Genomic DNA, 23,416 nt, shown 5'->3' with positions numbered 1-23,416 from the left:
CAGCTTGAAGTCCCCACTTTGCCCTTCCTCCTGTTAGAGATTTTCTTTGTGGTTATACTGGTTCAGCCAGCACAGTGTGACTGTGCTGCTGACCAGAGAGTTGGAATGAACCAGCAGTAAAGTCAGAACACTCTGCAGAGAGATTGAAAGAAACTCTATTCTGAGATCCAGAATGTGGCTGCTGAAGCAGCAGGGTGGTAGCTGCTGGTAGCTGCCTGTGGAATGGGCCTGTGTTTCAGTTCTGTTCTAGGTGAAGGATATTTTTGCACCCCTCAAGGGCAGCTTCTTCCTCTGGCCTTCTGTTTCACAGGAGGGAGATTCGCCTGCTCCTCACTTGACAAATTCTGGCATGATGTAACATGGGCAGCGTTTTCCATGTGCAGATCAGAGGCTGCTCTGTGCTCTCACTGATTTTAAGGTTGGGGAGCTTGAGCAGGCAGCAGCTGCAGGAACAGCTTCATTCTCCTAATCCAGGGTTGTGAGACAAATCCTGCTGTTGATATAGAGGAAAAGAAATCCAGCGGAGAGAGGGTGGTTACAGCTTAGCATGGAGTGTTTAGGGAAGTGCTTCATATCTGGAGTCCTCAGGCTGCTGGCAGGGAAGCTCTTACTGGAATTCTCTCTGGATGCAGACAGTCTGCACCCAAGAAGGGCTCCTGATCCCAGAAAGGGTTGGGGGCAGCCTCTCCTGTGGGTAAGGCCTGCATCAGGCTGTGGCTGAAAAAGGCAGGATCTGTCAAATGATCTGTGCTGGAGGGTAAAATCAGTGAAGGGAGTAAAATCCGTGAAGGGAGCTGGGCAGAAGTCCCTGTGCTAGGGACTCTTTCAGAGTGTAACTCACATGAAACTGGAGGAGGGGGATTTGAAAAAAGGAGAGGCCTGGAGAGACCTGCATGTTCCTGCTCCGTGCACCTCAGGGACAAAAAAGACTGAGATTGCTTTCTACATTTGTTATTCTGTCTGCAGCTTCCAGGGCAGGCAGGCTCTGAAATGTCTCCTTCAAGATGTTTCTCACAATTTCTGAGCAAGTGCTGTTGCCCTTGCTCCATTCCTTCCTTCCCTGGCAGCTGCCCCGTGTTTCAGAGTCCCTCTTCAGCTTGCAGATGAGTGGGTGGCTGGGATTCCTGTCCAACAGGAGCCCTTTTGTGAGGTGCTGGAGCTGGATTTGGAGCACTTTGTTCTGGCTGGACTCAAGTGTTACAGCACGTGGCACAAACTTTGGCCAGCCACCTCTCTGCCTTCAGCAGAAATGTCAGTAAAGGTTCAGCTGGGGCATGGAAGAAATGGTTTCCAAGGAAGGGAAGAGGTTGGGAAGAAAAACAGCAAAAGTTTTTCTTTCCCCACAGGTTTATGTGACTGTCCCATCACTCCTGTCATGCTCACCTCTCTGTGGCTTTGCATTAGTACCAGTCTGTCCTGTGAATGCAGCACATCTGATCTCCTCTGAGGTTTGTCCTCTGAGGTTTCTCTCCAGCACTGGAGCTTCAGAGCTTTATGCAAAGTAACTGGGTTTAGTCTGGCATTGTAATCTGGGGTGCTGCTGCTGGTCCCTCTCAGCCAGGACTGGGACCTGCCTCCCCCTTGGCAGCTCCAGTCACAGAACTGGTGGTTTATGTGCCTGTGCAAGAGAGTCAACAACTACTTCACTGTCCTGGAATCTCTAACTCATAGGATCCAGGATGAGATAATCCCTCGCATCACTTGATCCCAGTGAGGGCTGTGGCTGCTCCTGGCCTTCCTGTGCCTGCCAGAGGGATTCACCATGCTCATCAGGCACAGGGTACCTGGGACTCCCTCACAAAGCAGATTACTAATTCAGCCTTTTCCTGCCCGGTTCTGGTGTGAGGGCGGACCACAAAGCCCAATGGGTATTGGTGTTTGAAAATGCCCTGGCCAGGCATGGTGCTGGAAAGGTGCTGGGAGCTGAGTTGGGCTCTCTGCTGCTGCTAACAGGCTGCTTTTAGTTAGAGTGGAACTCACTGTTTTGCTCACGGAAAGGAGGGTTCCTTTGCCTTGGCTTCCCAGAGCTGCTGTCTGCAAAGCAAGTGATTTCCTCTTGAGATCCAAACATCCTCCCTGCACTTCAGAGCTTCGTTATCGGAGTGTTTCGCTGTATTGTTCCCTTGCAGCATCAATTTTTAGCCCTCAGACTGAAGAGTTTCTTCAGCACTAAATGGAAGCAGTTAAAATTCACAAGCAATGCTGAGAGGGTGAAGGAATCCTAGGAAACCAAAGTTAGACTTGTTGGCTTGACAAAGTTTTGCTTCTGCAGTTGAAATGCTCATTCAGCTGTGACAAAGGTGAGTGCATGTATGTGTGTGTGTGCACGCTCAGCACTTGGGATCAGTCAATTCTTCATGGTTTATGCAGGACCCTGGTACCTGATATTAAGGTTGCTGGGGCAGGAGTAGCTGGGAACCAGTGTCACGTTTCTGGGGCAGCCAGTGCTCCACCAGCTCTGACCACTCTGTGCTCAGTTCATTGCAAAAGAGACTTTTTCCTCAAGCTTTTTTTCTTGCATAAACTGTTTATTTCTCTCCCCTGAGCAGGGAGGAGAGGTTAAACTCGGAAGCCACTAGGGAGGGAAGCAGTGGGTTTTTTTGGGAGCGGATTTTGGAACTCGCAGGTCGATTACAGTCCAGGCGTTTTCCCACCCTGCAGCCCGTGCCAAGAGCCGGGCGCGCGGCTCTAAATAACGCTTTGGCCTTTATGGAAAGGGATCAGATGTTCCAGGAGCCTCTGTCTCTGCTGCTCCCACCTCACTTGCTCTCTCTGCAGGATATAGTTAGCACTTCTCCTGGCCTTATATAGCAAGGGCTGATAGTTAGTGTTAACAGGAATAAAAAACACGGAGAGCTGCCAGATTGCGTAAATCGGGCCAGTGTTTGGAATTTCATAAATGCCACGACTTTGGGTACAAGTTGAGCACGCGGAACAATACGGAACTGTTCTCTCTTTAGATCTCTCCCTCCCTTGCTGAGGGAGAGCAGGGAGAGAGCTGGATTTTACTGCTTCTTCCATGTTTTTAATTTCCCCCCTCCTCTCTGCTTTCATCCCCTTGAAGACCACAGGAGGAGCAGCGGCGGCCGCAGCCAGGACTCTGCTGAGAGCCAGGACATCCAGGTGCCGGAGCAGTTCTCGGGGTTGCTGCACGGCTCTTCTCCAATCTGTGAAATAAGTGAGGACCCTTTCAGGCTCGCTTCCTCAGCGGAGAAGGGGGACACGGAAGCCACGAGCCGCCCCGCTGCTATGCAGCCGGAGGATGCTGAGCTAGCCTCGTCGGGCGCAGCGCGGAGCAGCCCCCCGGACCCCACGCAGACGGCGGTGTACGCCACGGTGCAGCACGTCAGCCGGGCGGATCCCGCGGCCCCGGTCACGCCCCACGTGCCGCAGCACCCCGGCAGTGCTGAGCCAGAGGGGGACAGAGCTGTGGGCAGAGCCCACCCGGGCAGCAAGCCCAAAGCCGAGCTCAAGCTCAGCCGCAGCTTGTCCAAGTCGGACTCTGACCTGCTGACCTGCTCCCCGACGGAGGACGATGCCATGGGGAGCCGGAGCGAATCGCTCTCCAACTGCAGCGCCGGGAAGAAGCGGCTGGAGAAGTCCCCGTCCTTCGCTTCGGAGTGGGATGAGGTAAGGCTGAGCTTGCTAAAGAGCCTCTGTGCCAGGAATGACTGAGCAGCAGGAGCTCCCCTCTGCCATGCTGCCCTCAGGGGTCCTGGGTGGGTTCCATTGCTTCCGCTAACTCTCGCAAGGTGTTAACAGGCATGTGCTCACTTGGGAGTCTGCAAGGTGTTAAATGCCAAAAGATAAACTTTGTTGGAGTGAGGGAGTAGCAGAATTGCAAGCAGTTTCAAAGTTTTTTCTCAAATGCAGGGCTTGGTTTCTTTTAGGCAAGCCAGATATGTTTTCACATCCCCAAAATGAGAAAGACTTGATAACAATGCCCTTCACCAACCTTTCTCCTGATTTCCTCCTTCCAGTTCTTCCCTGTTGACTATCCCAATGCCTTGGAAATGTTGTGTTCCTGGGTCCCTGCTGCTGGGGAGTGTGAGCAGTGCCCAGGGGTTCATGGGAATGGAAGGAAGACAGTAATTAGGCTGGTTTGTGTATTTGATAGCTTCTGCTCTCCTCCTCACACGCTTATTTCAGCGGCTGGTTAGCGGTCACTTTATTATCATATCCGACGCCCACGGACAGTTAAATATTTCATGCTCAGAAAGTTGGCCCTGGAGAGCCACTGGGGCAAGATTAAGTGTCCCTCTGAAATTCAGCACCGCAGCATTACTGAAACATTCTTTGGGGATGATTCTATGCTGGGAGAACCGGGGCTGCAGAAGAGATAAGCTCGGATGAACCACTCTTTGTACTCTGAAAAGGAACTAAAACCCCTGGCGTGGTGCTGGGGGTGTGGAGCCGCGTGTGCCGGGCGTGGAAGCCCGGGGGAGGGTTGTGCCCCTGCACTGGCTGATGCTCAACTGCCTCTCCAGCCCTGACTCGGAGAGAAAATGATCATCTGGGGAAGAGGGAGGTATTTAGAGATGCTAAACACAACGTGAGAATCCATCATTCAGTCCGTTCTCTCCCTCCCCCTGACTCCCTGCCGGGTCTCAGGGTTGCCAAATAGATATTTTCCTCTGCAGCTGCTTGGGTTGGAGAGGCTTTGCTGTTAATTGCCCAGGTCAGTTGTACCATGGCTTAGGGAAAGGCTCGGCAGCAGAAGGTTCTTTGGAAGGGCTGGATAATTCCCTGTGCTTTTATCTGAGCTGTTTGCAGCAGACACTGAAAGGGCAGAAGCCTTTGGCACGACTGCATTGGTAGCAGAGGTCAAGTGCTGGGCTGCCTGCACTGCCTCTGCTTCCTCTGCTCAGATGAACCCTCAGAGCTGCTTCCTCCTGCCTGTAAACAAATCCCTCATTTCCCCTGAGGCAGATGGACAAACCCCAGGAGAGGAATCTGCTTTTCCTTCCTCTCATGTTTAGGTGAGGAAATCACAAAAAGAATGTGAAAAATTCACATCTGTCTGCAATGGGGCAGGTCTCACTTTTAAAAAACTCTGGCTGGTCATAATGGCAACAGTGAGATTTAAACATAAATGTAATTCTGTGGTTGTGTGTTGAATTCGTTCTCTGGATGGGATAATGCAGCTGCTCAGAATCGGATGCAGCTTGCAGCCTCTGCATTTACCAGGGCAATATAAACCTTGTTGAGCCACCCCTGTTAGCAATGGCTTGGCTTTCCCTCTGTGCTGAGGGGAAACAATGGCAGATTTATATTATTCTATTAATTTTAATGGCCTTTATGCAGGTGACTGAGGAGGGAAGTGATCCATGTGCAGCTCTCTGTGGCTCCCAGCTGTACCCAGCAAGCTGAGGACTCTGCCTGCTGGCCTGGCCAGCAGTAGGTGTGTTTGTGTAGGGCACAGGGGCTTGGGGAGGGATCTGTGGTGGTCCTGGACAGATGAGATCTGCAGCAGAGCTTGAACTGACCCTGCTCTGAGCTGTGGTGGCTGCTGGGGACAGCAGAAAATCGGCTGCTTTGTGAGCAAAGGGTCACGGCCTTGCTCTGGCCAAGCACTGCCAATGCCCTTTGTTGGAAGTGAAAGGTGGTGCTGGCTTTGCCAAAAGGGTGGGATGGGGAAGGAATTATTCACTTGGCAAATCTCATCCCTGTTCCCAGTTGCAGCTCCCCTGCTCCAAAGGAGCTGGCCCAGAGTGTTGCTTTGTGCTCTGTGCTGTCCAGGAGCCCGTTCAGCCCATGTCCCACCTGCTCCTGAGCCCCTGCTCCCTGCTGGGAGTGGGGATGCACTCGTGGTGCCCCTGCAGCTGCTGCCAGGTGGGACTTCTATGTGAGCAAGGCAGAGAAACTCTTACATCAACATCCACGTATTGCCCAGGGAGGTGAGGAGTGAAAATGCTCAGTCCTGCTCTGATGGGAAGCAGGGTGCGGGCAAGGAGACATGTGAGGGGCTAGAGCTCTGTCAGCATAAATATTTGAATCCTTCCAAACCTGTCTGTGGCTGAAGTGATGGATTTGGTTTTCATGAATATTGAGCAGGCAGGGATGAGTGGGGCAGCAGCAGCTCACGGGGGGTTTGGTGTTTGCATCTCTGAGGGAGGGGGTCTCTGCCCCCAGCCCCACTGCCAGCCCCCTTTTCAGGGCAGATGAACCTGCTTCTGCTCTGCCTTCCTGCTCTGCAGAGCAGCTCCAGACCTGCCCTGCAGCCTGGTTCATGCTCCAGGCTCTGAACAGGGATGTCTGCCTGCAGTCAAGGCCTGGGGCTGCTCTTCTGCCCTGTAGGTGCTGGTAAGAAAAACGATCTGTTAAATGATCAGGGGCAAAGAACAAGGAAGGCTGCTGGGAATTAGCCTCAGACCTGGCTCCTGACATCCCTGACATCCTCCACTTCCAGCTGCCTGCTGTCAAGTCATCTGTTCCAATGCTGAATTTGAATTTTGGAGGTTCCGGTACCCATCTCACAAAGTGAGGTTGTACTTCTGTGTTCTGACCTAAGTCCTCCTACAAAGAAATTAAACATCCTTCAAAACAAATTTGGGGAACTGAATAAAACATGCACATCACTTTAGGTTTTTTTAGAAAAAAGGAGGTGCACAGTCCACCACTTTTTTTTTTTTCTCCCAAGTGAATTAGTTAAAGAACTAATGAATATTCTGTAGCTAATTATGGCACTGGACATTTCATCTCTGATGAGTAACTGCAGTGGTGCTCCATGTCTCCTGTGAAAGGAATGCTTTGCATCTGCACTAACCATGGATGTGATGTTTCACCATTTCCTGACCTGTTTTGGGGCTGTTGATGTCCCTAAGGATGGATGCCAGGAGCAGATGGCACATCTGTGGTGCCTTCCACCTCAGGTTTGGAGCTGGGAAGCAGCTTGATGGAGGCTGGGGCTGCTGTGGGTGGGTGCCTTTAAACCTTGTCTGGACTGTTGGGTGCTGCAGTACCCTGTGGAATCAGTGTCTTAATTACAGGCTCACTGTAGAGGATTAACAACATTTGCATTGAAATGTGAAACTTTCTGGAAAGCTTTTGATGCAAAACCTGCCACTGCCTTAAAACACCCAGGAGTTGAAATTCAGAGCTGCCAGCCAGCACCGTTGAAAGAAAATGCAAATATTCCCCTTGTTACTCAGGAAGAGCTGCTGGTTTTGTGCCTGGTGAAATTGCATGGTGTAAAAAAGCTGAGGCATCAGCCTCTGCCTCCCAAAATGTTTCATTTATTCTCTTGGTTCAGGTGTTCAAATTTCAATTTGTCCTGGGTTTGTCCCTTACCCTCAGCTCACATTCCAGTTTCCCCTTTGCCTGAAATAATTGTAATTCACTTTTGTCTAGGGGAGAAGCAGTAGTGGGGTCAGTATTTTTGGTCTTGATTCTGCTAAACAAGCATGGCCATCAGGGTCTTAATCAGCTTAATTATTGGTCTGATTATTCTATTGTCTCCAGATCCCAATGTTTCCTCCTGTTTTGCCTGTGCTAAGGTCAGGAATTCTTACATCATCCCTTGTGTCCAATCTCTTCTCTTTGCCCCCAGTGGTGAGATTTCCTCCAGCCTGATGAACTTTTTTGAAGTGAAAGCTTTTGTGTTTCCACCATTTTTAAATCTGCTGCAGAGGCCCAGATGTTGGAATTGTGAGGCAGTGTGGAACTAAGCCAATCCAAGCCAGTGTAAGACAATTTACTGGTTTTACAGGAAAACCTGTGTGCTGAAAGGCCAATGTAAAGACCAGGCATGCTTTGTTCCAGCATCAAGGGTTGGACACAACTGGGGTGGTATTGCCAGCAGAGCAGCTCCATCCACCTGTGTGTGTGTGTTTCTGGGAGCTTCTCAAAGTGTGTGAGCTCAGTATTTATGAATCAGAAGCTTTTGATTCTTGTGTGAATGATCCGTGCTCTGACGGATGTTTTGGTTATGTAACAACCTTGTGATCACTGGCGTTTTGGGGACATTTTTGTTTTTCAGGAACAGAAATGTCCGGCCACGGTGTCCTTACTAAATCCAGTCCTTCATTATGTTCTCTTCCGCTTTACGTCGCATCTTCCAGCAATTCTGAAGCTTTTATTTTAAAAAAAGTCTTTAAATCTCTCCAGCCTGGAGCAGCTTCTCTGCTCTGTCCCACAGGCCAGAGCCAGCCTTGCTTGAGAGCCTTATGTTGCTTTGGGGTCTGTGTTAGGATGCAGGAATATGGAAAGACAAGTGAATTGATTCAAGGCTTTCTGGGGGTTTGCCTTTTTTATTGTGACTCAGAGTAGCCTTTGTCCAGTTGGTTCCCTGCTGTGGGCAGATACGTTGCTACATTTGGCCATTTTCTTTATCATGTCAGTGTTGGATTTTACTGTTTGTCAAAACAACATTGATATTTGGAGGGCTGTGATACTGCAGATCACACACTGTTGTGAAATTCAAGTTTATACCATAAGTTCCTTTTGGTACGTGTTTGGATTTGTAACTTTGGGATTTGTACAAAAACACAGGCTGGAGAGTGGCATGAAGCAACAGGCCCTGGTCCCCATCCAAATGAATTTCTCAGAGACCATATTAAGCCAGAAAATGTGTTTGCCTTTATCGCTGGTGAACAGTTGCAGAATGATTTGAAATAAATTCAGCAAGTCTCTATGCTGTGTGGAAGGCTGCTGGGGGAGGATGGAGCACAGCAACTCTGGGTTCAAGTGCTCAAATGTGCCGTGAACAACTGGCTGGTGCAGTTTAGCTTTGAATTAATAAATGGAGCATTATGTTTTCCAGGCCTCTGGTGTTTGTTATGCTGACTTCATACAGGCTGATGTCTTTTGGAGACATGGAATATATTGAGCAGTGAAATATAAGCCATGTGCTCCATGGGGTAGCAATGGGAGAACAGAAGCTGAAGCATCATAAACTGAACCAGAAGTGGTTTATGCGCTGTCACCATAAAAAGGAGTTTCATGGCCCAAATCCAAATTTTGTAGATCTGTACCTGTATTAAGGAGTCAACAGGTATCATCCCAGATCCCACTCTTGCTCCATCTCTTTCAGACATGCTGGTGGATGCTGCAATCCTGCCATTATTCTGCACCAGGATATATCCCAGCTGAGTCTGAGCAGCCTCCCTTCCTCCTTCAGGGGTGCAGTATCAGTCAGTCAGTGTCTGCTGTGGTGTTTGTACATTTAATTACATGGAAATGTCAGTGCTTCTGTGCTGCCCCAGCATCATCTGTCGACCTCAGGTGCTCACAGTTCTCCCCTGAAGTTTAGAGCTGAGCTGCTGGGCTGTGATGGGGCTGCTCACATCCTCACTGGAGGGTTTGCTGTGCTCAGAGGGGTTTGAAACTGTAGAAGCAGCTTGTTTGGGAGTTGTTTTTTTTTATAGTTTGAAACAAAATCTGCCCCATCCCCCAGCTGTTAAAGCTTGGAAATAATGAAGTCTTAACTCCTGACACTCTTCTGGAATTGCAGAAATTTAAAAGACTGATAACCTTTCCACCCAACTTTGTAAGTAGCTTTTGAGACTGAAATCTGCTGCTGGAGCTGCTCTTGTCTACTGAGCTGAGCCCCAGGCGGGTTTGTACAATAGGTTATGAACCCTCAGTAATAAGGATTTATAATGGGAATCCTGCTATATTCTTAATTATATTCCTGCTGCAGGGTGTCATTATAGTGCACTAATGCCCTCCATATGGCAGATAGTGTGGGCTTGGTTCCGTGTGGTTTTATTTAATTACAGACCTTTATTTGGGTAACATTGCTGCCCAGAGTCTGAGGCTGTGCAGGTGCACTGCAGGTGCTCATCCTGGTGCTCAGGAATCACTGGTGATTTTTAAGCTACCACAGAGGAAGCAGAAGATATCAACCCACACAAGGCAGAGAGGCCCTTGCACAAGGTGCCCAGAGCAGCTGTGGCTGCCCCATCCCTGGAAGTGTCCAAGGCCAGGCTGGTCAGGGCTTGGAGCAGCCTGGCACAGTGGAAGGTGTCCTTGCCCATGGCAGTGAGTGGGACTGGATGAGCTTCAAGGTCCCTTCCAGCCCAAAGTGTTTGAGGATTCTGTGATTTTAGTTCTCTCAGGGTGACCTTGCTGTGTCCTTGGCAGTCTCTGATGCTGCGTGCAGAGACTGAGAACAAACTTCTGCATTTGCACTGATGGTGGCTATAAGGTGAGGTTTTATGAAGCCCCTTTCAGAAAGCTCCAGGAGCATCAAGGTGCCTCCAAGTTGGATGAGTGTCACCCTGACAGAGTGATGGTCAGTCTGGTACTGTCCAAATGAGGCTCCTGCCCTGTGTGTGGGCAGACAGCCTGTATTGTGTGAAGCTCTTTATTCTGGGGACAAAAGCTCTGGGGGTGGTTTAATGGTCCTCAGTCACTCACAGTGGATTTATTGGCTTCAAACTTCAGCAGTGGCTGGGGAAGAAAAGCTGGAGAGATCAGTGTGGACACCCTGGTTTGGCATTGATCAGGGCAGGGTGTGGAATGGGGCTGGCTGTGGAGCAGAGCCTCTGCAGGGCACTGTGTGCCCTTGGGGACAGGGGGGTCACTGCTCTCTACACAGGTGTGGGACCTGTCCCCCTCTGGGTCCCTGCTTGTCCTGCAGGCTGGGATCAGAGGAGACATCTGCATCCTGCCCATGTGAGAAGCCATTGGCTGCTCCTGCCATGAGCACTGTGAGGTGGGGAATTACTGTGCAGGGCTCTGGTGTGGAAATGCCTCCTGTCCTGCAGTAGGACAGACCTCAGCATGCCCTTCTGCAAACAAATGCCTCTTCCTCTGTTAGCAGAGCTCTGCTTGGGATGGTTTGTTTGGAGCCAGGTTCTGTTTTGGAGTCACTGGCCAGTTGCTACGTTCCCATGGCCGCCTGCCTGCCTGAGGAGCTCACCCCAGCCCTGGCCGGACTCTCAGCCGCACCCAGCTCCTTTTTTAGGGCGTTTGGATCTTTCACCAAATGTAGGCAAATGTGAAAATAAACCCAAGAGCTCCACTCATAGTAATTGCTCTGCAGCTCCTTCCAGGCGCATTCCTGCTCTGGGGTTAATGAGGGACACTCTCCTGTCCTTGCAGTCTTTCCTTTTCCCAGAGAGCTTCAGCTGTGCAGGAGTTTCTCCTTCCTTGGAGGTGTTTGAGGGCTCACTGGCTCACCCTCATTGTCCCACGTGGAGCCAGCTGCCCCTCTGCACTATGGATAACAGATATGGTTCTGTTAATTTAGAAGGCGGAATCATTTTATGGTTTTGTTCCTGTGGCTGTAAAACAAATAAATCATAAAATCCCCACCCCAAACCAACCCCACAGCAGAACCAGAGATGAGCACTTGGTCCTTCAGTGGAAAAATACAGGTTAAGCCAAAACAAATCAGAACTGCATGTTCAGGCTACAACTAAGTCTGAGCTGCAGCGCTATATTTAAACATGGTATTTTTGTATTTTAATAATTAACCAGTGGGAAAGAACAGCCTAAAAAACTGTAGTTAGGTTATTTTCAAGGTATCTTCTCTTCAGCACTATGTACAGGCTGGAGTGCAGCTGAGGAAAGGCTGCACAGGATGGGGATGCTCTAAATCCGTGGTTCCCTCTCCGGGTTTGTCCTTCCCCTCATACTTCTCTTTGCAGCCTTCTAACAGTTAAATCAAGCTGGTCAGCCATAAACCCATGTTTGAAGTGGTGTGTGAGTCTGTTTGAGGTGTTTGCTTCTCGTGGAGAGCCGAGGGCAGGGCAGGATTTCCCTCTGCATTAATGGAAATAGCTGGGACTGTGCCTAACTGTGAGCAGCGCTTGGCAAAGGAGGGCTGGGAAAGGTAATCCTCTGCCACGTGATTGTTTCATTTCCATTCAGTTTTATATAGCACAAAGCAATTCCCTGCTTTTGAGGAAAAGGTCGTGGGTGTTTCAGTGCTTCAGAGACACCTGCAAGTCCTCAAGGCAGTGCTGGGACTGCAGAGCTGGCAGTGCTGGGGGCTGAGCCTGGACAGCATCAAGTCTCTCTCAGATTAGGAGGGCAGCATGATGGAAACAAAGGAACTTGGCCTCAGAGTTCATTTGCAATTTGAATCCAGCTGGAGATTCCCAGACAAGGCACAAGAGCAGCTCCAGCTTAGTGATATACTTTGTCCTGAAACTGATGGACACCAATCTGCAAAGTTTAATGTCCTTAAACTTCTGGGACTTGAACTGAACTGACCTCAAGACCCAAAATGTGCAGCAATTGCTCAGGGTTATGGCAGTGTCCCAGAAATCCTTTGCAGCTCGGGCTCAGTGCCTGTCCATGGAAAGGAGTAGAAGTGTCAGGGCCCTTGGTGTTCCTGGGAATGGGGCTGGTTCTGCACCATCCCTCTATTTCCCTCCAGTCCTGCATGGCCATAATGTCCTGATGGTACTTGAGAGCACTGTGAAATTCAAAGGATTTGCTGCTCTGGGGGGTCAAAACCATCTGCTTTGGTGGTTCTTGTTGGAATGAATCCAGCAGGCCTCAGGTGTCTCCCAGCAGTTCCAGCAAAGGTCACATTCAAGTCCTGGCTCCATCCAGAGGCCAAGGAGCAAAGAATGTTTTTGCCTTAGGACAGGATCCATGTGTCCACTCTCCAAACCCCTCCTAACTGGAGTTTCTTTTTACATCATACTTCCCTTTTCTGTGATATGTGTTGGGATTCTGATTGTTTTCCCAGGCTGATTTTCAAATCTCCCAGTAAATGGGTGTTAATTGTATTTCAAGCCCAGTGGAGGTGCTGATCCTCTAGTTCAGAGATACCTTAACATCCTTCTTAGATTTCTTCAGCTGTCATGTGGGAGGTGAAATCCTGAGCTGCTTTTACCTTTTCCTGAAGCTTTATTAATAATGCAGCGCATGCTTTTTTTTTATTTCCAGATTGAAAAGATCATGAGTTCCATCGGTGAAGGCATTGACTTTTCCCAGGAGCAGCACAGGATCTCAGGTAGTGTACCCAGCTTGTGTCTGTCTGTCCTGGCTGTGCTCTGCACACAACCAAGCTGCTGGCTCCTGTCTGTGGTTGTCTTTAACCTGCTTTGGCTCTGGGAGGGAGAGGAATGTTCTGGTCCAGGAGGAGCAGACCTGGTTTCCCACATGATGCTCAATGCTGCTGGCAGCAATTTTAATTCTACACTCTTTGGGAAGATTCCTTTAATTTTACAGAATGCAGCTGCAGGATTTTTTTCCCAGCTCTTTCTGTGAGGGCAGCAGCTGTGCTGAGCAGGGCTGGATGGTGCCAGGGGTGGGTCAGTGTGGGTGCCACAGTGGCCATGCCCTTTGCATGTGGTTAAACTGCCAGGTGCCTCGGGGAGGGTGATCTTGGGCTTTTCTAAGTGCACCTGCAGGTACCCACTGACCAAGGCTCTTGGACAACCCTTAAAATGTGAATTTCCCTTGTCTGCCTTTGAGTCGTGAGCAAAAGCAGAAGTCAAGCTTGCTGGAGAGCTGCCACCACGGGGGATTCTGTCCTTTTAAATCCTTCACCTTTGTTCTGCTGCAGCAGAGCAGCTCTGGCTCTGGATGGGCAGCAGCTCCTCCTGATGAGATGCTAATGCAGCTCCGCACACGCAGCTCACACGGGCTGTGACAGAGCTCACCTCATATCCATTTGTCACTCAGGTTTTTGCTTAGGTGAGGAGGAACCCACTGTTCCCAGTGGGAGTTTAGCCTGATTCAGCTCTGCATTCCAGGATCAGATGGCTTTGCAGAGGAGTTGAAGCTCTGTGTGGGTTTGCTCCCTGCTCTGACAGCCCTCCCCACACCGGTTCAGGCTGTGATGGATCAATAGCAGCAGGGAAAGCTCTGACATGAGGGGAGAGGCAGAGCCTCCCTGCAGGGCTGTGCAGGGAGCGCTCAGCAAGGTGGACACCCTGGAGCAGCCCTGCCTGTCCCAGAGCCAGGGCTGTGCCCTGTCACACTCAGTTTGGGATCCCTCCTGTGCAGCCTCATCCTCTCTGTGCTGTGGGATTCAAGAGGAGCCTTGCAGCTTTGGGAATGCGCTCATCATTCCAGCTCTGCCCACCTCTGGTTCCCCCTCTGCCAGTAGCAGGAGTCCCAGAATGTGGAGCATAAGGGGAAGGATGGAGCTGAGAAATAGGAGTTTGTTTCAGCCAGAAGTTGTGATTAGGATCTTACCAGGGGGCACAAGTACTGTGATTGTTCTGTTCTTGTATCATCCTTGTAAGACACAAATATCAAATGTATTTGGGGCACCTTAGTTTTCAGCCTGGGATGTTTTAGGTGTCTGTTCTCTTTTTAAAGAAAACTCCTCCATTCTCTCCCTCCAAATACTTCCCTCTCTTCATTTTGTCATGACTTGAAAGGTTTTGTAAACAGAAAACCTGCACTTGGTATCACTGCAGGTTTCCCTTTTGAAAGCAGAAATGTATTTACAAGTGCATGCAAGGCTGAATAAAGTAAATAATTTTAAAAATTAAATTCAGGAGCTTGGGAGAAGGAACTGCTGCGGTTTCATTCCCCCTGACATCTCCCAGGAATGCTGTGGTAGGCAGCAGGCACTTCCTCACCTCTCTCTTGATAAATTAATTCTGAGCCAGCCACAAATCACTTGATCTGTCGAAGCAGACCTGTGACATCATTTTTTAAAACCTCCGAGCCATGTTGTCCATCATCGAGTAAATATTGAGGAGTCAGTGATTTCCACTGGAGAGTTACAGAGCCGCTGCCTCCCTCCCGGCGGGTGGGAGCACTGGGAGGGGGGAGAGGATGAGGAGAAGGGAGGGACAGCGTGGGGCTGGCGGCTCAGACAAAGCCGCCGCAGCCACCGGCGGAGCGCAGGGACCGGCGGGGAAAGGATGGAGGGGAGGATGGAGACCTGGCGAGAGGGAGCTCCTGGCACACGGTCCGGGCTTAGCTGCTGCCCCGGAGCATGGGCTGGCTCAGGGGAGGGAGGCAGAACCCTTTTGTGATCTCGGCGCTGGAGGGACCGGCCAGCGCTCCCAAATACCGGCACAGGAGCAGCCGCCGGGAGCAGACAGCGGGAATTACCCCAGGAATCTGCAGATGACACCGTGAGCTCTGTGTGTGCAGCCATTGCAGCGCAGTGGGGAGGGATGGCTGGAAGGTACCAAACTGCTTCAGCTGACCTGAAGGTTCAGAAGAAGCAAACGAGGGTCTCCTGATCATCCTTTTCTTTGCATCCATGCTGGAAACAGACGTGCCAGGGAGCCTGGAAATCTGTCTGTCTTGCCTAGCAAATTCCCTGGTGAAAAGGAGATCTCTGAACTTTTTTTTGGTCATACGTAAGGTCTTGAGCTTTACTAGAGGAGAGTAACAAGTCACTGGATTCATCCCAGGGATGAGGGAAGGGAGAGCTCATCTGCCAGGGCTTCCATAGGTGTTGGGAGGAATCTCCTTTATCAGAGGCTGAGGGGGAGGTGCCAGGGCATGGCTCGGACTTGAGCTGCAGCAGGAAGAGGAGAGAGTGTTGCTTGCATTTGCTTTTTTCCTTTTGCCGTGGCTCGGGAGCGGGGAACCGAAATGCCTCCTTCCTGCAGAGCTGCTCCCTGTCTGAGCGAGGGGCTCGATGCGGCGGCTGCGCTCGGCTGAAGAAAATGAAGGAAGGGCAAATCCAGGTGCGTGCCCAACACCTGGCAGGACCAGCAGTGTTGGGTGAGATCGTCCTGGCTGTGCTGTCACACGGTGCAGAGGTGGGGCTGGGCTCTCTGGGGCCAGCGTGCTGGAATGCCAAGAGGTCCGGGCAGTGTGCTGGAATGCAAAGTGATCGGATCGCTGGTAGAATGACAGAGCCAGGGCTGCCAGACATGAGCCTGGGGTCCCAATGACACAGTAACGGCGAGACGAAGCCCCTGCCATGGTTTGCCTCTCTCAGGACTGCTGGGGAGGAAGAGCACAAGCCCTTCCTCTCCGCTGCTGCAGTCTGTGCTTCCTTTGTCTTGCGTGTCTTCCCGCGGACAGCCGCTCTGCCTGGGCTCCTGCTGCTCTCCCGAGCATCCACCGTGTCCGAGCTGGCTCGGCTGCGTGAAGCTGTTTTCTCTCAGGCTGCTCCGTGCTCCCCGCTGAGCCGGGGCTGTGTCCAGAGGTGTTCAGATGAGAGGACTGGCACAGCTCCGCTCCCTTCCCTCGCACCTGCGACTGCCTGGGAATGCCTCGGGTGGAAGTTTGCTGCTCTCCTCCCGCCCCCTTCCGCTGAGCCGAGGAGTGGATCCGCATCCCCATGGGGTTGGGCTTCATGTGCTTGCCTGGCGAGGAACTCACCAGCGCTGACAGCAGTGCCTGTGATCTCAGCGCCCCAGCAGCGCCTCTGAATCTTTGCCCGGGCGAGGAGTTTCTTTTCTGAGTGTGAACTGCGGTACAGATTTGCACCCGGAGCCCGCGGAGGCAGCGCGAGCTTGTTGTCCATGCTCTGTGCACACCAGAGGAATTGTCTGCCCGCTGATTTGTTGTACTCTGAGCATAATTTTTTGAGTTTCTTTATGGTAATGACTATGATGTGGCAATGCCATCTGTCCTCCTCAGAGTGCCGCTGCTACCGCCTGAACGGTTTCTCCCTGTTCAAGCGGCTGCCGATTCCTCTCTCGTCAGGTTCGCGGATGCTGGAGCAGAGCGTCGGGGAGTGGCTGGAGTCCATCGGCCTGCAGCAGTACGAGAGCAAGCTGCTCCTGAACGGCTTCGACGATGTTCGCTTCCTGGTGAGTGCCCGGCAGGACCCCGTGCTCTGGGGGATGCCTGGGCCGAAGTTTCCCGCGCTGCCGATGCCCCGAGCGGGCGCCGGGCAGAGCCGGGTGCTGCCGCCCGGCACGATGGTGGTGGAGGGTGTAGAAGGTTGGGCAGAAGGAATAGGTGAGGGTTATGTTGGGTTTTCGCGTTTAATTCAGGTGGTGTTGGTTTTCTCGCTAAAATTTTGATAGGAAATTTTATTTTGTCTGCTCCCTAAATCTTTACTGTTGAATTTACTCCAGAAATGGGAAGTGAAATCCGCTGGTGTTTTGATGGAAGCCCTGAGCAGTCTGTGCTCTGGGCTGTGAAGGAGGCAGCAGACCTCTTGTTGGAACTGTACTTGCTCAGAGCATGCAGGCAGTATGTTAATGAGCTGTACCTAATTGCACTGACGCTGTTGGCTCTGAAACTTAATGATGACGACATGGTAATGCTCAGGGTTGAGGGGTTTTAATAACCAGTGTCCAGAAACTTAAAGCAGCACGGTGTAAAAATCCAAGAATTCATGTGGAATGATGGATGAACTGCAAGGAGGGAAAATCTTGGTGCTGCAGGAGGGCTTCTCCCTGCATGGCTTAAAGAAATGCTTTTGAATGTGGACTCTAAGTTTGACAAATAACAGCAAATGGATGTAAACCTTGGAAAACCTTGCAAAAGTTATTTTGGCTAATGCAACATCCTGCCTTGGAATGGGAGCGGTGACATCTCTGGTGCTGGGGACAGTGCAGAGAAGTGACACCGGGAGGATGTGAGGATGAGGGGATGGATGAGGGGGTTTGGGAGCACACAGTGGCCACCATTGGTGGGGAGGGTACAAGGGGCAGCTGGAGAGAGACACGAAGCCAGGAAAGGGCATGGATGGAGCTCAAGGAAGCACACACCTGAGCAGCATCTGTTGGGCTACTTAAAGGCAGGGTGTAATTATACTTTTAAAAATGACCTGACCAGGAGGATAACTGTTCTGGGGTCTATCCAGCTTTGCTTCCTGGTCTCCACAGCAAGCAGCCAGGCCATTTGCTTTCCCTTCCCCTGGCAGGGCCAACACTCCCCTCCAGAGCTGGGGTTTGCTGTGTTTTTCAACCCATGTCCCACCCAGCCAGTCCCAAACCCCAGTGGACTCTTGGCCAGGGATGTATGAGGGTTCAGCATCCCTGTGTGTGCTGGGGCTGTTTGGAGATGGTGCAACAAATTTAAATTAAATAACCTTGTAGATCGTCTTGGGATCCTCTGCTGATGGATCTGTGATCCTTGTGGGGTCAGTGGCTGCTCTCACCCAACAGTTGCAGGTAGAACACCTTTCCCAGGTGTGCTGGACCCCACTCAGCTAGCAAAGGTTCCTGTGTGTGTCCTTCTGTGTGGTGGTGTTGGGTACGTGGTAGGATTTGCTCTCTTCATGGCTGGATGTTTTTCTCCCCTGTCCAGAGCTGGGTGGCTGCTCCCAGTGCTGCTGGATTCAGGGGATGGGACACTCATTTCCTCATTCCTCTCAAATTTAAAAGGTCAAATAATTGCACAAAGATTTTGTGCAAACCCCAGCTGATTTCCATTTTGCTGCTTATCTCCTTTCCTAGGGAGTTGACCCTGGCACCCGTGCCAACCCTGGCTTTAAATCCGTTCATCCCAGCCCTGAGAACTCCAAGCTAATACATTAGCACAGCAGGAAAGTTGAATTATTTAGAATCTTCCCCTCTGTGTTGTTCTGGTGTTGAGGGAGCAAAACTTTCAGATAGAGCACAAGTGAGGAACAGGTAGTTCATTTGGTTATAGTGGTGTTTTTGATGTTCTTGGATGAATTATTAAAACTGCTGTGAACACTGAAGCTGGGCAGAGCAGGGGCTCAGGACACCAAGCTCTGAGTGTTGGGCTGCCCAGTCCTCTTCTTTGCACAACCATTGCTTTATTGGCTGCCCCTTCCAGTCTCTTAACAGAGAATATTCCAAACTAAGAGTGCTATTTTCCTGGAATTAAGCAGTTTCTGTGGAAGGATTAGTCCCTCTTAGGGCCTCCCTGTGTTCAGTATTTCAAGGTCCAAAGAGTGCTGGGTAATGGCTTGCAAATCGCCAAGTGGATTATGAGGTTAATTAAGTTTTAGTAGCCCAAACTAGGAAATTGAAGTCCTTTGATATGAAAACACATGTTTTCTGTGCAGGATTTTGCATTGCATTGCTCCCTGCCCAGAAAGCTGCAGGGTGTTCTGGCGTGCCAGGATGATCCCTTTGCTCTGGGGTCCCCAGGTGCTTTTTGGGAGGTAAACCAGGAGCTTTGCAGGAGAAGCATGTTCAGTGTGCAGAGATCATACAGCTACAGAGCAGGGCAGTGTCCTAGAAGAGCCCTTTAATGACTGAGGGAGATACTCAGCCTGTGGTAGAAGGTAACTCAGAGGAGGGTTAAAAACAGTCCAGCGAGGCTCTGGGGTGCCTGGTGCTGTTCTTCACTGGAGAACCAGGGTTTAAAGTGCCCTGTTTGCCCCTGCTGTGGGACAGGGTTGTAAGAGACTCAGACTGGGGGTGCTGGGCTTGCTGGTGCTCTGGTGGCCTGTACTGCAGCCGGGTCTGCTTTCAGGAATTTCTGATTCCCTGGGTATGTACAGCTGGCTCCTGTGTTAATCTATGCCCCGTGTCACAAGAGCCTTTACCCCCAGGTAGGGAAGTGATTCATGAACACACTGTGTGTAAAGGGAGTTTGCAAAGTGCTCTGTAAATATATTTGGCTTCTTAATTAGATGTTAATATAGGAAGGCAGAAACATGTGTTGTTTCCAAAAATAATAATTCTGTTATTTTCAGAACTCCAGGAACTGGGGATTAGGGGATTAGCTGTGCTCCGGCCACGTGCCGGCCGCTTCACTGGACAGGCTGCAGCTGGAGTGGGCAGCAGGGGTGTCCTGCTCCTCTGGAGGTCTGTGGCCAACAGCTGAGAGGGGCTCAGGGGACCCACAGCTCCTGCAGGTGACAGTGGGAGCCACGAGTGTCTCACAGGTTGTGCTGTGGAAGGGAAAGGTGCTCTGGAGCCTCCTCTCTGCTCCTAGGAACTCCAGTTCTACATCTGGGACAAAGTTGATCTTGATCAAGCACTGGCTTCACTCGGGGGTGGGTATTGCTGGCACAAGTCAGCAGGATTTTTGGGACATGGATGTGACGTGATGCTGGAGCGCCCTCGTTCATCCACGTGTTCCTGGGAAGGGACCAAGGTCTGCACAGATCTTGGATTGTGTAATCTTTTGGCTGGGTTAAGGGAAGAACGGGGTGATAAAAGATGGATTTAGGTAGCTTAGCTTTCCCAAACACTGGAGTTCTCTTCCCACATCTGTATATTGGGCCACATCTCAGTGTCTGCAGAAATTCTTATATTCCCTTCAAGTTTCTTACAGTAGCCACACTGTGTTTATAGACAAGGCAGGGAAGAAGTTTTCCCTGTTACTCTGCCACTCTCAAGCACAAACCCCACTGTCCTAGACAGCTTCTTTCCCTCACCCTCTGCATTGCCACCAAGTGACCTTCATGGCCAGCAGCACTGCCACGGGGCAGTCAGACTGGGACACTCAGCTGCTGCTTTTCATATGGAGCTGGAATTGGGCAGCAGCCTGTGCAGGCAGCTGGGCTTGGGAACAGCTCAAGTGGAGATAGTGCTTCCAATCCTCCTCCTCCTCTGCTCTGCAGCCCGCTGGGATTCCTTCATCAGAGGGGAAAGTTTATTTGTGCGGTGGGTGAACACGACCGAGGCGAAGCTGCTGGCAGCGGCTCTGCTGTCCTTGACTTAGCAAAAATACAGCTCTGCAAGTAGGATAAAACCTTCAGCAGCATTGCCTGCCAAATGTGAACAGCTCCAGTGAACCAGGAATGCCCACCCCACCACCCAGCAGGAGCAGCACTGCTGCCTCCCACGTGGAGGAACGCGGCCCCGCAGCGTGCGCCGAGTTCCAGGAGCCTCATTGCCTCATCCCTCACCAGAGGAGGGGAATGAAAGGTCAGATCACAAAACTGCAGCAGTGAGTGAGAAGTATCACCCAGAAAAGTGCACAATAAATGGATTTAATTGTCCTTGGTGGGCAATGAGCTGGGAGAGCAGGAAAAATGTCACAGGAATATGGACCAAGAGGGATTCTGCTGCTCCTGGAGCTTGGCCCCATCATGTCTGCTGTGCTTACCAGTGCATCTGCCACAGATGCCCCTTTTGGGAAGTCCAAAATCCATAGGAAGTTGATTTTGGGATGCCCAGTGCATTCCTGGTCCCTGCAGCAAACAGAGATTAACCCAGGGAAGCAGCAGGCTGGACTTTGCCCATCTGGAGAGGGCAAGGACATGGCCACTGTAATGAGAAGGAATTGCAATAATTGATAGTGAAATTCCTCCACAGAAGTGGGAAGGAAATGCCATTACCTGTTCCCTCACACGGTGTTTTGTGATCCCACAGATGCCATAAATGTATCTGAGATGTTTGCAAAAGCTTTCCCCTTCCCCTGGAGGGCAGGATCTTGCTGCTGCCCCGACAGCTTCCCCTGGGCTGACATCTGAGAAGGGCAAACCCCGCGTGTTCTGGCAGTTGTACCAGTGTTCTGGAGTTGAACTTTTTATTCAGTTCAAAGATATTTTGATTCACAAATGAGCAGGTAAAAGAGAGCATAAACCATTTTTTATGGCTTTTTTTTATTGTTCAAGCCTGGATTCCCATGGAGTGTGTGGAAAGCAGCTAATGCTGATTCAATGAGACAGCGTCAGAAAGGGAAATCTGTTCTCTGCATGTAGTGCCCTGGGCTCCTCTGGGGGATTTTATTTATTTTTTTATAATTGGGGAGAAGTGGTAGAAAAATGATGGTGGTGGAAGAATGGGGTGTCTGCAAATAATTTAGAGTACTGACATTAACATGATTAAATGCAATTCAGGGCCATGTTAGATTAGCCTGCAGTGTTGTTCACTAACAGAACAGCCTTTCCTTCCCCTTCTCCTCTCTGTGTGTGCAGGCAAAACCAGGATAAATGTGGAGCTGAGGCCTTGGCTCAGGTTGGCTCACCTTGGCTGGGGGTGTGAGCTGAGCTCGGCAGCTCTTGTGCCTTCCCAGGCTGAGGACAGCCCCGATCCACATCTGACAAAGCCAGGGCTCCTTTGCTCTTCAGATCCTGGGATTTGGGTGTGGGCTGACATATGCACCATCCTTGTTCTCACCTGTACCTGCCCTGCTGCAGCACTGGCATCTCCCGTGTCCTCAGTCACTCAGCTCTGCCTGATCCAGTTCCGAGTGGCCCAGCTTGGCACGCAGCTGCTGGTCCCCTGGGCAGCAGCCAGGCTTTGGACATGCTCTGGGAATGTGTCTGCCCCAGAGCTTTTTTCTATTTTCATATAGAACTTGTCATTTTATAGTAGCCATTCGGGGAAAGCTGCACTGACACATTCCAGTAGCGGTTTGCACCCAGGAATGATCTGTGAGGAGTCACCAGAGACCCCTGATAGGATTTTACTGCATCTGCTCTTGTTGAATCACAGCAAGAACATGGTCTGACCACAGCTGGTGCAGGGATTTCCGTGCAGACTCAGGTGAGCTCTGTGTAGCTCATGCCTGGGCTGTGTCAGGTTGGAGCAAGCTCTCCTCAGCTGGGCAGAAGCTCTGGGTGGCTGTTTCTGGATTTGGTCACTGCTGTCAGCCTGCAGGAACACGTGCCAGTGTCCCCAGACTGACTGTGCAGCACTAAATGAGCCCCTAAGAGTGGAGCTGGACCCTGGGGTAAGGGTCTCTGCCAAGCCCCTGAGTGGGAATCGCTTCATTCAATTAAATGAATTTTGTTTGACATCTCCCCGTGGGTTCTGGCTGGTCCTTGGGAAGTTCCCAAGGACTGTGCTTTATCCACTGTGGTAGGGGTGTTTGAGTTGTCTCTGTAAGAGAATGGTGGAGCAGAGGCATGCAGGGATCTGGGGTTGAAGCAAGTTTGAGGATCTTGGGAAATGTGGCAGAGCTGTGCCAAAGCTCCCCGGATAATAGGAATGGACTTCATGGGGAGCAGAGAGGATGAAGTGGATTTTAAGGAGCAAAGTGGGTAGACCAGAACTGGCAATTTAGAGGATACTTATGTTTGATTCATTAGTAGCTCCAGGCCCCATAAACATTAAAAAAGCCATTAAAGTTGCAGTTAATTTTTTTTTCTCTCAATAAAATTGCCTGAACTTGACAACCATGACCGATTCCCTCCGTTGCCATTGTCATGCTGCCAGTGTACATGGGGAAGAAAATTAAAAATGAAGTGGCTGTGTGCTAATCTGAGATTTATTGTAGGGTTTTGTGTATGAGCCCCTTTCCCTGGCGATGCTCTGTGAAGAGCTGGGGCTTCGTCATCGTGCTTGTGGCCAAAGATCCTTTCCCCTGCTTTCCACTCGAGTATCCCAGGCTGCAGACTTTATTTAAGGGAAGGCACCAAACTCCACAAATCACAAGGCCAATTACAGATTTGTATGACCAAATGGGGTCCCCCTGCTCTGAGATCTGGGTGTGCCCAGCTGGGAGCTGGACATGTCTCCATCTCCCACCTCCAGATTGCCAAAAGCAGAGCAATAGCAATGACAGCAGAATCTTCAACAAGATGCAAATTGTCTCGAATGCAGTGAGGGGAAAAAGAAAAAGAGCTTCGTGTGCACTTTGTATGCACAGAGAGCCTTCAGCTGTCTCTCTGCTTGGGATGTCTGCAGGAGCCTTTGGAGGCTGGGAATGCCGTGTTTGGGTTTTGCATCTGTTGCTTTGAGAGCAGAGCTGTGCTGGCTCC

General features: G+C 50.8%; 1 protein-coding gene and 1 long non-coding RNA gene across 8 annotated transcripts in view; one reads left to right on the top strand and one right to left on the bottom strand.

The window, feature by feature from the left end:
• The window catches only part of ANKS1A (ankyrin repeat and sterile alpha motif domain containing 1A), a 73,230-nt gene that overhangs the window by 33,995 nt on the left and 15,819 nt on the right, over positions 1–23,416 (top strand). For all 7 annotated transcript variants that reach the window (XM_085561174.1, XM_085561172.1, XM_021535997.3 and 4 more), the window contains 3 exons: positions 3,065–3,630; positions 12,847–12,913; positions 16,534–16,640. In XM_085561174.1, the coding sequence (XP_085417300.1) occupies positions 3,065–3,630; positions 12,847–12,913; positions 16,534–16,640 (740 nt within the window). The remainder of the gene's footprint in view (positions 1–3,064; positions 3,631–12,846; positions 12,914–16,533; positions 16,641–23,416) is intronic.
• Positions 2,865–5,571, bottom strand: LOC146765245 (uncharacterized). Its single transcript, XR_014950146.1, has 3 exons — positions 3,956–5,571; positions 3,508–3,782; positions 2,865–3,167 (listed from the first exon to the last, which is right to left on the bottom strand). It is a non-coding gene; the product is annotated as an uncharacterized LOC146765245 (long non-coding RNA).

This window comes from Lonchura striata, chromosome 26 (genome assembly GCF_050655825.1).
Source record: "Lonchura striata isolate lonStrDom1 chromosome 26, ASM5065582v1, whole genome shotgun sequence".
NCBI lineage: Eukaryota > Metazoa > Chordata > Aves > Passeriformes > Estrildidae > Lonchura > Lonchura striata.
Note: the sequence above shows the minus strand (reverse complement) of the source record. Positions and strands in the feature narration are given on the sequence as shown.